The 15,442-nt window shown below is 34.3% G+C and overlaps 2 protein-coding genes across 2 annotated transcripts; both read left to right on the top strand.

Annotated features, from left to right (window-relative positions):
* The first annotated feature begins 298 nt into the window (after nucleotides 1-298).
* On the top strand, nucleotides 299-5,603 carry LOC125840145 (bet1-like protein At4g14600). The gene is made up of 6 exons (XM_049519108.1): nucleotides 299-456; nucleotides 770-848; nucleotides 1,981-2,079; nucleotides 2,281-2,404; nucleotides 4,213-4,269; nucleotides 5,079-5,603. Exons 3-6 carry the CDS (start codon nucleotides 2,021-2,023, stop codon nucleotides 5,238-5,240), a joined length of 402 nt encoding a protein of 133 aa, XP_049375065.1. The 5' UTR covers nucleotides 299-456; nucleotides 770-848; nucleotides 1,981-2,020; the 3' UTR covers nucleotides 5,241-5,603.
* A 1,961-nt stretch (nucleotides 5,604-7,564) lies between these two features.
* LOC125840149 (uncharacterized) lies at nucleotides 7,565-15,129 on the top strand. Its single transcript, XM_049519111.1, has 3 exons — nucleotides 7,565-7,756; nucleotides 12,410-12,557; nucleotides 14,822-15,129. Exons 1-3 carry the CDS (start codon nucleotides 7,702-7,704, stop codon nucleotides 14,898-14,900), a joined length of 282 nt encoding a protein of 93 aa, XP_049375068.1. The 5' UTR covers nucleotides 7,565-7,701; the 3' UTR covers nucleotides 14,901-15,129.
* The last annotated feature ends 313 nt before the right edge of the window (nucleotides 15,130-15,442 follow it).

Raw genomic sequence — 15,442 nt, forward strand, 5'->3', positions numbered from 1 at the left:
AAATAAATATTTTACTTTGTTAAGCTAAAAGACATAGTTGATTAATTGAGAAATTAATTTATATCAGTATTACTTCGAGTTGGTCTAATTCTAAGGGGGGGGTGGGGGGTGGGGGGTGAATGGATTTTGATTGAAGCATTTGATTACAAATTGTTCTAATTTAGCTACATCTTTAACTTTTTTTTTTGGTTATAATCGAAACAAGTGCCATCTTTGTTAACCCCAAACCAACCCATTTCTTCGGATTTACGGCTAGCCCAATTGAGATCCGATCCAATTCCCTCGTTAATCCCAATCATCTTCATTCATTCACAAACCCTAATAATCTCTCCTCTCTCAGCAACTCGACGCCGGCCAAATCGGTAAAGGATTCGAGGAAATCTCGCCTCGTACAGCCATTGTTCGCCGGAAACCATCAACTCCTCTTGTTTTCTCCTCAAGCACGAGCTCCAAACGGTAACCGCGCCTAACTTATTTTCCTCTTTTTCTTTTTCTTTCAATCTTAGTACGATCATAAGGACGAATACATCTGGATTTCAAGTTTCTTCTAGAATCTGTTGAATTGAAAAATGAATTGCATATCCGGATGAATTCCTAGATGGATGCAAATCTCAAACCCTAGACATTTGGGATATTCACTCTCTCGGCTGAGCATGTTATTTTATCCACGAGACTAATCATTCTCACCCTAGACATTTGGGATATTCACTCTCTCGGCTGAGCATGTTATTTTATCCACGAGACTAATCATTCTCTCTTTTCATTCAAGTGTCATTTCTGTTGACTCTACTGTGAGATTCGAAGCATTTTCATCTCTCCCTCGCTTTAGTTGGCTGCCCCCGAGAAAGGTAACATTCTTCCCCTTTTGTAGTTTTGTTATGTGCTATCTAAATTTCAGTATTAGAATAGTTCAAATTTTATCATTTGGTAATCCCTTTTTTTCCAGTTCTATGTGGCCTTTGGTATTGGTTTGCTTAGTTCTGCTTCCTGTTTAATTTCGGCATCATCGATTCAATCTTTGTTAGAAGGCTTTGCTTGGCTTCTGTATGAGTAAAAATCACAAGTAAATCTTATTAAATAATCTTAAGACCGTCTCTTAGACTTATTTCTGTTTGTCCAAAATCATGAATTAGTTTTGTTTGCTTGTCAGTCATCAGATTTTGTGTGTAAAACATGTTCTCTTCCAGTAATCTTTTCTTCCTCTTTTACTTCCTGTTGTCTTTCCTTATTTTCTTTAAATTCAGATTGGTAAATATGTGTTAATTTCGACATCAGTTAGTACAACATGCTCATACACCATTTATCATAAAGAATAGGACTCAAATGCCTTACTTTCCTTAGAATTCAAAAGACGTGTTGAGCAAGAAATTCGTTTCTACCTTTTAGAATGACTTGGTTTGGTTACTTACTTAGTACTCTCTCCGTTTCAAAAAGAATTATCTCCTTTCCTTTTTTGTCTGTTTCAAAAAGAATGACGTCTTTCTTTTTTTGGTAACATTTTAATTTCAGCTTTCCACGTGACATTTTTAAGGCCACAAGATTAAAGGACAATTTTGTACATGTGACATAACTTTAATTTAGGACCACAAGATTCAAAAGTCTTCTTTATTTCTTAAACTTCGTGCCAAGTCAAACTAGATCATTCTTTCTGAAACAGGGGAAGTAGCAGATTTTGTAGCTAGTGATTTTGTTTTTTTAGTCAAAGAGGTTCTGAATATGAAACCTGTGCCTATGCTCCATGTCTAAAATTAAATGTTCTCTAAACTGGATGCGAACGGTGAACATGCACTCTCTAGTCATCTTACACAAACTAAAAAAGGGAACTCACAAATATTTTCCTTACACTGAACAGAAAATTTTGTTCTGGTAATTTATTTTTTTTAAATCAAATACTGGACGATCTTTGGCAGCACAGAACCATTTTTCAATGTGCTGTGTTCTCAATCCTTATATTGATACTTTGAAGTTTCTTAAATCTAGGGTTTCGACGTGTCTTCAATCTCATCTGTCCCTTCTTTCAATGGCTTCTAGCTCTCATAGAGGTGGTGATTTCTACGGTGCGGCTTCCCACAGATCCAGGTATTTACTCAATAAAAGATTATCATCTTCTAAATTTCAATTCGTTATGGTTCTAATTGCTTTCACAATTTGAGTTTTGTAATAGAGAATTACCAAAAGTATAACCTAATTTGCAGAAAATTAAATGATCTACACCTTTTTTTATGAATTTTTTGTTTTATTTTGAGAAATTAAGATGTTTTGATGTGTTGGATTTATCAGAGATGGATTGAGTACGAGGCCAGTAGGTGGTTCAGATGAAATACAGTTGCGGATTGATCCCATGCACGGAGACCTGGATGATGAGATCACTGGTCTTCGCAAGCAAGTAAAACAGCTCAGAAATGTATGTTTCCGTAACCACCTTGTTTTGGTTTTCTATTTTGATTTAGTTGGTCAATAGCTTTTGCATAGTTGTTGGTGTCTTAAAGATTTATGTACATGCCAAATTCAGTGATGTGCTATGTCATGGATCCATTTTAGACAAGGTGATGTATTATTTATTTATTAGAGCACTGAATAATATTTATAAGAAAACCAATATGAAACACTGGTCTTCTTTGAGATAGTTAAAGTCTCTCCCACGGGCAAATAGAAGTTATTTTTCCTCATTATATTAAAGATTGATACCATCACAATGGAATTTAGTGCATCATTTTATTCATTTATGTCACAAGACACAATACTTAGTTAAGGAAGCTATAAGTCTTAAATTTGTCTTTCATATGATTTTCTAAAATGGAATCTTGAAATTATATAGAAGATGGGATTTGACAAAACAAAAAAAAGATGTTCTAATATCAATACACCGCCTTTGTGTAATGATCCAAATGTTGGTGGTATGTGGAGGGTTCTCTTTTAACTGGCTAAGCAACTGATGGAGAGTGGGGAATGGAAACAAAGATTTATTGTGTCACATTTAATTGATCAAATCGTACTGGATTAGAAAAATGTTAATTCACTTGTTGACTTTTACATTTCCACCGGTAAGACTGCTGGATAACGCTCAACTGTCAAGATATTCTGGTTCCCCAGAGGTATTCTTTGCATAAAAGCACATTGTATTAGAACTTAAAAGCATGTGTTAAGTGTTTTTCTTTACTCGTTGGTTTCAATGGAATCAGTTGCTAGATTAAAAAGATATGAAGTTTGGCTGGATATTGAGCAAGTACTACCTTATTTCTGGTCAGTTATGTCTACCTTCATTTCTGGTATGGGCATCTTATGATGTTCTATCATGCTGACATACTTCGGTCCGGTCTTTGAGGTGGATGCTAGAAAGATATCACCGCTTATATCTAGGTTCTAAATCCGTCCTTGTGAAATCTGAAAGTTGGTGGACAGGTGTCGTGTTATATATATTATAGTTCATTCATGACTGGATATGAGATATGTTGTCATTTCTACAGGCTATTTTTGGCTTCATAATAGGAGACCAGTAATCGCAAGACTAAATCCCTTTTATAATTTAAATCAACTTGCCCAAAAGAATACTGATTTCTGAACTTGGGCTTGGCTTGGGGTTAAATCTTCTACCTCTTCATTGATGTAATACAACTTTCTTGTCTAATCCACTGCCAACCTATTCTTCTTCATCTCCTTGCTATCTAGTGTGTACATTGATACCTGGACCACACTAATAATAAATAGCTGCAAATGGTACCAAAAAGATATGGCAAGTGCTTTGATCCTTATGTCTCCAGTTCAAGATGGATCCAACGTATGCTTCACGGTTGCAATCCAAATGTTGAGGTATTAAGAAGGATCACTTCTTGAGCTGATAATCAAAGAAAATGGAAGAAAATTTAATCATCTCATTGTCACCACATATTCGGATAGAACAAAGACCCATCATCTCTCTACCTTCTCCTCTCCGTATTTTGGCTTCTAGTACTGACACTGGTTGCTGGCCTCCACATGCATCAGAAATAGGACTAAAGTTTTATATTTCTAATTGAACATTGCTTGTGGTGTAAGTCCTGTCGTCAGAGTTCCGGAAGATCTTTATCCCAAATGTTACATTATTAGATGCATCTTTTTCAATCTCTATTCTCTCATTTGTTGGCCCTACTTGGTATATCATATTTGTCCCGGATTCAGATATCTATTCTTATTTACCCTTTTGCTAGTACTTATAAATATTTCATGTTGCAGGTAGCACAAGAAATTGAGTCGGAAGCAAAGTATCAGAATGATTTTATTAACCAACTGGTATGTCATGAACTTGTTATCCCTTTCCCCGCATGTTTGACATCCTTTGAGACCGTTTTTGTCTCTTTTCCGTATATTTCATGTGCCTTAACAATTAAATTTGTATATTTGAGCTTTATTGGTATTTATTTTCCTATTAATGGATAACAATCTAACATGCGCCAATAAGTTAGGAGTTATGGGAAATTGAATTATATTTAATCTTATAAATGAGTAAAAGTTTCCAATTGCTAACCTTTATTTACAGCTCTCACGACCCTCTCTGTCTTTTATCCTCTCTTCCTCTATAATCTGGAAATTGCAATTGTTATTACTATAAATCTTTTAGAAATGACAGTGTACTTGTAACCTTCCTTTGCCGTATTACCATGCAAGTCTGCCTGAATGCCTTCGTTTCTCTGTCCTTTCTCATGTTCTTTGAAGATATATCTCCTTGTTAGATCTCCATCAACTGACTATGATAAGCCCAAACTTGATTGCATTTTTCCTTTGTTCTTTAGGGTAATGTGTGCAGAGATATTGGACAATAAACATTAATGCTAAATCTGAATGATGTATTTCTAAGAGCTATCCGTTCTAGTATAACTGAATTAAAGAAGCAACTTTAGATTGCTTGAAGCCGTTAGAACTTAGAACTACTAAACTTCCTATAGTTAACTCGACACTGTTTTATAAACGTGTTGATTGGTCAGTCTGTCTGGGTTATTCACGATGTATGCTTATTTTATTGTATTATGGAATCATTTTTACTTTCAAGTTACATGACTTCTCCATTTCCTTAAATACTCACGCTTTCCCCTTTATCACAGCAAATGACGTTGATCAAAGCTCAAGCAGGAGTAAAGAACAACATGAGAAGGTTGAACAGGAGTATCATCCGGGAAGGATCAAACCATGTGATGCATGTGGTGCTTTTTGCACTATTTTGCTTCTTTGTGATATATTGGTTGGCCAAATTTTCACGGAGATAAGGACAACCCTATCTTTCTATGCTTGTTTGCATCCTGGCAAAGTTCTGATGAAGACACAATCTATTCAAACCATCAAACAAATGCTAAGCACTGACAGATTAGTGATTGGGGAGAGTAAGGGTGCAGCTTTAGAAACTCCGATTATTAGTCTTATGTAAAGTTTCCTAATCTGTAGAAGCACCCGTGGGACAAAAAATCCTAGTGAAGAAAAAAGATCATATCTTGTAATTTACATTGTTTGATACCTTGTTAAAATCTCGATAGATGAACTCAGTGAGACAAAATCTCTCTAAGAGAAATTTTACCTCTATGATAAAAACATCATTTGATATTCCATAGATGACGCATTTGGATATTGTATATTTCTCAAATGTTGTGGTTGACAATGGCTTAGTTAATAAATCTGCTAAGTTGTTATTTGAATTTCTTATATATCTTTCACCAGTCTTTTAAAGATCATATGTGAATAACTTACATTGAAATGTGTTTCCTTTTATTCCATCTTCGACATATCAATTAATATAAATGATGTGTTCTAATCTTATATATCAGTTGTTCAAATGTTTGATATTGAAAATAACCAAAACACATTCATGAAGATATTGAATTCTTCAGCTCATACCCATATATGGTTTGTTTGCTTCATAATTATTATTTGTCATCTTTGCATAAATTGCAATTAAGTGATTGCTTAGTAGAATAACACAAGTATAGCGACACTCCCATATGCAAACGAAATATTGTGTGCGATTGAGTGTAACGTAAATTGAATAATTTTTCTGAATTTGTTAACGAAACAATTTTTTGACAATATTGATTAAAAACAATAAATTCATAATAATTATTTGGTTTCACTCTAGTATTTCTATAGTAAAGTAAAATTTATCTTGAATGCATATCAATAAAAAAAAATGTCATCTCACGGATAGTAATAGTATGATATATAAGTATACTAATGTCATTTTGAGCATAAAAAAACCCATCAAATCTTAAGCCTTGTCTCAGGGTGATCTATGCTTATTGTTATAGGGAGAGGATGCACAAGTGCTCTTAATGAAAATATCAAATGCCTGAAATAATAGGGACATACAATATTTTTACCTATATAAATATAGAAGTGGTGTCGCTTTAACAAGTATTCTTAAGATGTGCTCTTGTAAGTATTCATTAATTGAAATTAGCACATCACCTTTTAAGTACTTGAGCAAATTAGTATCTTAAATGGTCGGATAATATTGTGCGTGTGATATTTTTGATTTAGACAAATTGTGATTCAGTAGTACCCAACAACTTGTCTAAACTTTAAAATATTTATATTACTATAAAGTTTGAAAGTTTGAAATTTTGAAATTTTGAAATACTTCTACTGTGTGTGATATTACTTATTAGTAGTAGTATTACAAGCTAGTGTGGATTGTTATATAGTTTGAAACATTGGAGTAATTATTTAAGAAATAAGTATTGTAGTTGAAATAACAGTCGAGTATCATGGCTGAAATATTTTCGGTACTACCACTAACATCAAAATTGTTGAATGAGTATCATTACTAAAATAGTTAGAGTATTATCGTTAAATAACTAAAAATGTGTTTGTTCTACAAAGGAACAAAGCCTTTCCGACAAGTATCTATTTCAACCACTTATGTTCTCTATAAATATGGATGTCAATAACTCGATGTCGATTACTTTTAAACTCAACTGACAATAGGCTTGTTGTATTCCAATAGAGTCTTGTATGCTAACCTTATTGACAAACAAACACTTTTTTGAGATAATGATAATAATTAAAAAAAGATAATAGATTCACACAAATAATGAACACTCTAACCGAACTTATCCCATCATAATTATTAATTAATAGTAAAAGATTATAAGTTATGAGAGGATGACAAAATTCTTTCTAATTGTAGGAAGAAAAAAAAAACACCATTATATTTCTTAAAAATAAAAAAAATGAAACCAATTTGAAAAGAACTAAATCAATAAATATGTACTCCCTTCCTCTCAAAATAATTTTCACAATTTTCTTTCTAAGAGTTAAAAAATAGATAATATAAACTTTAATCAATATTTTAAGATATATTTTTTTATTATATGGTAAAATTTATCAATGATTTTCGTATTATTTTTCATATCCAAAATTTAATTTTTAAAATACTAATTTAATTTAATCTATTTTAACTTTTCGAAAAAATAAAACCTCAAAACTATTTTGGAATGAAGAAGATTTTTGCCATATTAAATAATAATAAATATATTTTTGGACCAACAATACTTTTAAATGAAAATATTAACCAGAGTCATTACATGAATATTTATTTTAATCCTTTCCCGGTTTCATTTTTATATAAATTATTATTCGGTAAATAAAATACATACTCATTCATAACAAAGTGAGGTTTTAGGTTTTAGGGTGTTGGAGAAGAGAGGAGTTGTGAAGAGTTGAAGTATCAGTTTCGTAATGGGATACGTGCAAGAAGCCAGAGAAAATCACGTCAAAAAGAAGGTCGAAGAAGGTATATTCTCCAAACCCTAGATGTTAATTCCTCAGTTTCACCATTAAAATTAGGAAAATTGTTCACTCATCTTCATTCTGTACTTGCTTTGAAACACAATTTACTTCTCATTGAACTAATTAAGTGCCTCTTTGGATTGATGCTTAGTGATTTTAAGACAAAATAGCTTTTGAACACTTTTTTTTTTATAGTATTTGGGTACAACTGCCTGAACTTTGACCTACATTAATATTAGAAGTATTGCAACTTATAGTATTTTTTGTATAGTTTTCGAAAATCTGTACGAAATTAGTCATATTGACTCTCGTGAAGTGAAATGTGACAAGTAAGAGTGAAGGGAGGGAGGACATTTTATTTCTTTATCCAAGGGAAAAGAAAGTTTTTACAATTTCCCATTCATTTCTGAGGTATTAATCATTGTTGGGTAGTTGGTTGAAAGATGATTAACGTTACTATTGGGAGGAAGAAACTGTGATTTTAGACAAACGGTGATTTAACAAGATAAGATGTTTCATATTGGATTAGCTCAATGATGGTGTAAGAAAAAGTGCTGGGAAAATAAAGGTTCTTCTTACAAGATGGTTCGATTATCAAATTTTCATGTCCTATTTATTGGACTCTTAAGGAGGATAGATGATGTCTTCACTTCTAAGGGTTTGACTGTATTGGATATGGAAATTCTATTTATGATGTTGCCTACAATATGTTATTAACATTCAGCAAGGACTCACTAAAGAAAATAAAACAAAATGGCATTCAATCTCATCCTTTATCCTCTATTGTAGTGCTAATTGAATGTATTTTTGGGAAAATCTAGTACAATTTGAATTTTCCCTACTCTAAGAGTATGTTTCTCAACAATTGTTTCCTCTATAAAGTTCAAGGAATTTTTTGCGTTAAGAAGCTCATCATCCATTTTGCTTTAGGATTCTTTTTCTCTTATCTGGTTTTCCAGAATGGAGATGGACCATGGGCTTAGTTTAGGTGACTAGAAATTTATGTGGTATGTTCCGTTGCCAATTTTGTTTTGGCAGTTGAAATGTAAAATCAAGGGCTGAATTTAGTAGGTGGATGGGAATTATGTGGTATATTCAGTTGGTTTTTTCGTTTTTGATGTCTAAATGGCAATCACGGGGTGTATTCCACGTGACACATTCGGAAACAAGAACAAATAGGAGTGTGTGATTGTTTCTGAGGCTGAAAGTTTTTAAGTAACTAGTATATTGAAAAGAAAAAAAGAAGGAACCTCACACCAGCTAGGCAGTACAAGAATCATCAATCTTCCTAAACAAGAAACAAAAAGGAGGAGGATATCTATGATGGTCCTAAACTTGCAAGTAGTCAATGAAGTCTAACATACTATCTACCTCCTTTACATCCTGTTGATTTCACCAAAAAACTAAAAGCAACAGACATCTGTATGTTAAGTAGATATTTCTTTCCTTCCATATACACCTGCACAAGCAGGCAGGATGGTATACCAAACCTTCTTAAGAGTTTGCTAACAGTAGTCATCTTTAAGAGATTAAAAAAGAGAGCCCGCATCTGACCAGCCATTGGACATTGCAAAAAGAGATGATAAGAATCGGGTTACCTGAATAAACAAGAAACTAATGAGGAAGCGAAATTATAAAAGATTAAAGACAGTAATTGACAGATATGTGAAATTCGAGAATAAAATCCCTAAATTTCAAGGGAAGTGCTAAGAACCCTAATTGATCTTAGTATTCAAAATTAGCTGATTAAAACCAATTATGATACTAATAATGTCAATTCAAGAACTTAGATCAAAAGTGATCTAGACCCGACTACAATTAGTATAAGAATAATTACCTTTAGTAATTTACGAATAAGAAGCAAATATATCAAGTTAAAGAATTAATTTTATCTCTTAAGAATCATTTTTATAAGGTTGTAAGATAAATCCCAAGTAGCCGCACCCAAGGCCCAAGGGTGTAGCCTAATGAAGTGGTTGAGAACCCTGAGGTCTCAGGTTCAAAACTCAGTGGTGACAAAAAACACTAGGTGATTCTTTTCATCTGTCTTAGCCTTGGTGGATACAGGTACTGTTGTTGATAGGAGGTGACATGTATTTTCGTGAAATTAGTCGAGGTGCACGAAAGCTGGTCTGTGACACCATGGTCAAAAAAAAATTTCAAGTAGCCACACAAAAAGGTGTAAAGGAGAGAAACGCTCAATTAGTAATAATGTTGTCCAAGGTGAAAAACTATCCGAAATAGAATGGGATTAGAATCTACTTTTATGGAAATAATAAATAAAATCTAAGTAGGAAACTTTAAACTAGGAAAACATATAAAAATAACACCAAAATTCTTCCCTAAGGAAATAAGAAAAATTTTCCAGCTTTGACCAAAATATGTGGGCCCTTCCCAAGTCATTTGCACATGACTTTTTCCTCCTTTTTGGTGAGGACTTTAAGCTCCTTTTTTGGGTAGAAATTCAACCTCATTTGGGCCTCAATCTTCTTTCATTTGGACTTGGACTTGAACCATAAAATATGTGTAGCACATAATCCATTCTTCTCCACAATTCTTGGGCTTTTCTTCCATGGTAATCATCTTCTTGATTTCCCATTGAAGCCTAACAATCTTGGCTTGTAACTCCTTATCTTGAGACCTGAATGATTGTCTTCTTAGGGCTTCTAGAGCATTATCCTTGTTTATGGAGCTACATCCCCTCTTCTTGAAAAGAATTCGTCCTCGAATTTGACCCTACATCAAACAAGGACAAGTTGGCAACATGAAAGTAGCACTTACTTAATACTCATCGGGCATATTCAATTTGTAAGCATTGTCTCCAATTCGCTCGAGAACTTTTAAGGGTCCATCACCTCTAGGATGCAATTTAGACTTCCTTTTGGAAGGAAACTGTTCTTTGCGCATGTGAATCCAAATTAAGTCCCCAAAACTAAATATGACTTGTTTTCGCCCTTTGTTTCTCCTCAAGGAAACTTGTTTATTCTCAAAGACGGGCACTGAAAGACGGAATAAGCAAGTTGCCTTGAGGAGAAACAAAGGGCGAAAACGGGTCATTTTTTAGCCTGGGGACTTAGTTTGGATTCACATGCACAAACTATGGTTTCCTTCCAAAAGGAAGTCTAAATTGCATCCTAGAGGCGATGGACCCTTCAAAGTTCTCAATTGAATGGGAGACGATGCTTACAAATTGAATCTGCTCGATGAGTATTAAGTAAGTGCTACTTTCATGTTGCTGACTTGTCCTTGTTTGATGTAGGGTTAAATTCGAGGACAAATTCTTTTCAAGAAGAAGGGGATGTAGCTCAATGGACAAGGATGATGCTATAGAAGCCCATAAGAAGACAATCATCAAGGTCTCAAGATACGGAGTTGCAAGCCAAGATTGTTGGGCTTCAATGGGAAATCAAGAAGATGCTTATCATGGAAGAAAAGCCCATTCTTGCTACACATATTTTATGGTCCAAGTCATGAAAGAATATTGGGGCCCACATGAGGTTGAATTTCCTCCCAAAAAGGAGCTTAAAATCCTCACCCAAATGCTTTCCCAGTTTAAAGTTTTCTAGTTAGATTTTATTTATTATTTCCATAAAAGTAAATTCTAATCCATTCTATTTGGGATAGTTTTTCCCTATATATAGGGGTAGATTTTATTATTTTTGTTAGACAACATTATTATTAATTGAGAGTTTCTCTTCTTTACACCTTTGTGTGTGACTACTTTGGGATTTATCTTACAACCTTATATGAACGATTAGGAAGAGTTAAGATTAAATCTTTAACTTGATATCTCTGGTTCGTATTTGTAAATTAAACAAGGTAATTTATCTTATATTAATTGTTGTCTTTAATTTCCCTGAAATAGGGGTCTAGATCACTTTTGATCTTAGCTCTTGAATTGACTCTATTAGTATCATAATTAGTTTTAATCCGCTAATTTTGAATACTAAGATCAATTAGGGTTCTTAGCACTTCTCTTGAAATTTGGGATGTTATTCTCAAATTTCACATATCTTTCAATTTATGTCTTTATAATTTCGCTTCCGCATTAGTTTCTTGTTTATTCAAGTAACCAGGTTCTTATTATGACTATTGCACTCCACCTCACTATTACACAAGAAGACCAAATGAAAAGACCTCTCATCTTTATTCCCCTCCCATAAATTTTTTTCTCCTTATTGTATCTAGCTTCTTTCACACTTGCAGGCATTGGAAATAGAGACATGAGATAAGTGGGTAGCAATCGAGGACACTATTAATGAGAATAAGTCTGCCTCCCAAGGATAGATGTTTTTCTTTAATAGCTTTTTGATGAATTTTACATTTCAACATATATATATGGTGTGGCCTCTTCATTGTGCCTTTTCCTGTCTCATAGTCTCATGTAAGAGTATTTACTCAGACTTGAGGAAAAGTTCATTTCATGCTTTTGTGGAACAGTCCATGTGGATTTGGCTTTGTTGTGTCTGACTGTCTGTTCTCTTCCTTACAAAGTCACTTATGTTTACGTTGTGCAAGTCTTTGTGATCAGTGATCACATATGCTATCTGACATATGTGAATATCTGTCATGAAACTTTGATAAATATCTGTTATGCTTTACTTGTTTCATCAGTTTTTCTTTCAACTTAAGCTTTTTTATGTATCAAATATTTCAGCTCTGCGCAGTAAAATGAAGCAGAAAGCGCTCAAACAATGTGATCGATATACTACAAAATACGCTGAGTGTGCCTCAGGAAGAACAATATCTGTTGTTTGGCAGTGTCGTAAACAAGCCAAGGAATTAAATGAGTGTCTTCATCAATAGTAAGTCCCTTATCTTTGATTTAACTTGAGAGTTCTCTGGACTTGCTTGTCAGTAAAAAGTTTCTTTATCCTTGAGGTTACCATGGTAATTTTGTTCTTATACATTCTTGGTTATTTACTCACAAAAAAGGATACTTTTGTTATTTTTCTTTTGATTGCTGAAAGTAGACAAAACAAATGATAAGAAAAGCAATGTAGGCTACAAAGAAACTGTGGGGGCGAAATGAGGACTGCAGTTTGGGGATGCTTTTGTTATTTTACAGGCTTACATGCAGTTGTTTTGCAAAACTCTTCTCATTCACAGCTCCTGTTACAACGAGTAAGATGGGAAGTTACTACTGCTGAGTTTTCTTGAACAATTTTACCACGGAATAAAGTATGATCTGGAGAAGTGCCATGCCGTCCTCCAGCTACCTAATTTCTGACGCCTTCCACCTTCAAGTATTTATGTGTCAAGTTCCCACTATTTATTATCCTTTTCTCTTCCTTTGCCTTATCATCTTCCGCACTCACCCCACCCCCAAATTCTTTCTCCTATTCCACTTCCACCTCTCCCTCCTCCACAAAATCCTCCACCTCTTCCTCTTTCCACCAAACTTTCCGCCTAGCAGCAGGAGCTCCACTCATCCTCATCCTCCTTTACCTTCTGCCTTGCCCTTACTCTGTCTTTTCTTCTCCTTTACCAGTTAGCCACTACCCTTCTCAACGCCACCCGTACCATCCTCCTTCTCCTCTCCCCTCTTGCTCTTTCTCTACTTCTTCATTCTCAATTTCTCAATCACATCACTACCTCTCCCTCCTCCTTCCCACCCATTTCCTCTTATGCGAGCCACTAATGCTACTCCCTCTTCTCCTTTCCTATTTCTTTACCTTTTTTCTACAATTAGGGGAATTTTGTTACGTGTTAAAGTAGATGGATGGAAACTTGCCACAAATAATTGAAAGGGAACTACAAATCAATTACTTGGAGGGGCATTAAGAATACTTTGCCACTCGATCCTCTTAACAAAAGATTCTAATTAACAGTACAAGCTACGGCTGTAAATGCATTGAAAACCGGTGATCTCTTGTTTGTTCTTGCTTAGTTTGACTTTAAGAAGTGTCATAAAAGGTGCCTTTCTAACTACATGTAGGTATCAGAAGGTGGTATCTGTTGAACTTGCACCCAATACAGCCAACTCCTTGCAAAAATGAATTTTAAACTTATTGCTGATGAGCCCAATTATCTGGTTTGGTGGCTCCGTATTTTACCGACCTTTAATGTGTGGTTCAATTATTGATTCTCACACTCTAGTGAGAAATTCTCTGAACTAGTCCTCCAGAGAAACTGGCTAAACTGCAAGTTTCAAATACTCAAGGTAGTAGAAAGTATACAAATATATGGATGATGTCAGCTGTATACTAATTTACAGTTGGTGACTGGTGAACTGTCAAATCCTAAATATTTTTTGGTTGTAGTGGTTATCATATTTTACTTTGGTGTCTAGTTATGGGCTTAGTTGGTCCAGGAAATTTCTGTCAGATGAGCTGTTACACTGCAAGTAAGCTATTATTCCTTATTTGCTAGCAAAGGTGAAATTTGTCAAGTCCTTATTTTTATGATCTTTTGATCATATACAATGTGTTTTGATGTATAAATATCATCCATAACATAAAAACAGGGGAGGATTCAGGGTGTTGGGTGAAGGTTCACAGAATCCAGTAACTTCTGCACAGATCCTATATTTGTTTTGAGAAATTCAGTAAATATATAATAACTAGGAATTGGGAACCCATAAACAAAGTGTGCTGTTGAATCAGTGGTAGAAACGGAACTTTTTAAGCTCAACTACCCTCTTGATTGGGGTTTGAATCCCCTTGGTCACCTCTAGGCTTTTATTTTGCCTCCCTTTTGTTTTTCTTTTGTAATTTGAGATGGATGGGAACCCATAAATTTTCAAATCCTGGATCGCCTTTGCATAAAAGGGATATGGGTTGAGCAATTACAGTCCCTTCTTCTCATAGAAAAGGTTATGCATCCAGGGGGATAAAATTGCCCAGTGCAAATTCTGCTTTTCCGCACCAAACTTAGATATGTTTAGTCCATCTAATTCCACCACTTTAGACACGAACGAAATGTAGGATAAATGAGTTCGGAGACTGTAACCTGATTCTTCCTTGTTGTACCTGTGAACAAAATAACCACTTTTGATTGAAATTTCTAGTACTTTAAATCTTATGACATCCTCTAAAGCTGCATCGTTTTTCTCTGTCCTTTCGTGTAGCACAAATGACTCTGTTTTGGAAGAAATGAAGAAAGCGTACATGCTCCAACAGAATGAACAAGGATCAGTTAGAGTTTGAGTATGCCTTTCATGATTCTTCGAGTTAAGTCGTCTCCACATCGTCTGCAGTTCAGAAAGCCTTCACTTTCTTATCAGAATTTGGCTGTGATTTGTGAACGAACAGTATGTATTTGGGTTGTTTGTGGTGGAACTCACAGAAAATTGAATAAATTTGTGGTTTCATAAGTTATAAATGCTACACTAATCACTAATTTTCAAATGGGGCGTGAACTTTTTTTTTTTTCCTTCTTATTTCAGTTATGCAGTCATTTTGAGATGAGTTCATTTCTTTTCTTCTAGTCTGTTGGTACTCTATATAGCGCTATTGGAGGTGAAAGGTATCTTGTGGAATTAGTTGTGGCACGGGTAAGTTGATCCGGACATCACATAAATAAAGAAAAGGAAAAAGGACGTAGTTGTCAATAGATAACATAATTCAATTATGACAATTTAGTTTCCAAATAAATAAATAAAATAAATGTGTAAAATCAGTTTTCATTAGCTCTTCAATTACTTGTGAGATAAGTCTTCTTTTCACTAGACAGTCAAGAATCTTGTGAC

This window comes from Solanum verrucosum, unplaced genomic scaffold, assembly GCF_900185275.1.
Source record: "Solanum verrucosum unplaced genomic scaffold, falcon-dt-bn FXZP01000180.1, whole genome shotgun sequence".
NCBI classification, from domain to species: Eukaryota; Viridiplantae; Streptophyta; class Magnoliopsida; order Solanales; family Solanaceae; genus Solanum; species Solanum verrucosum.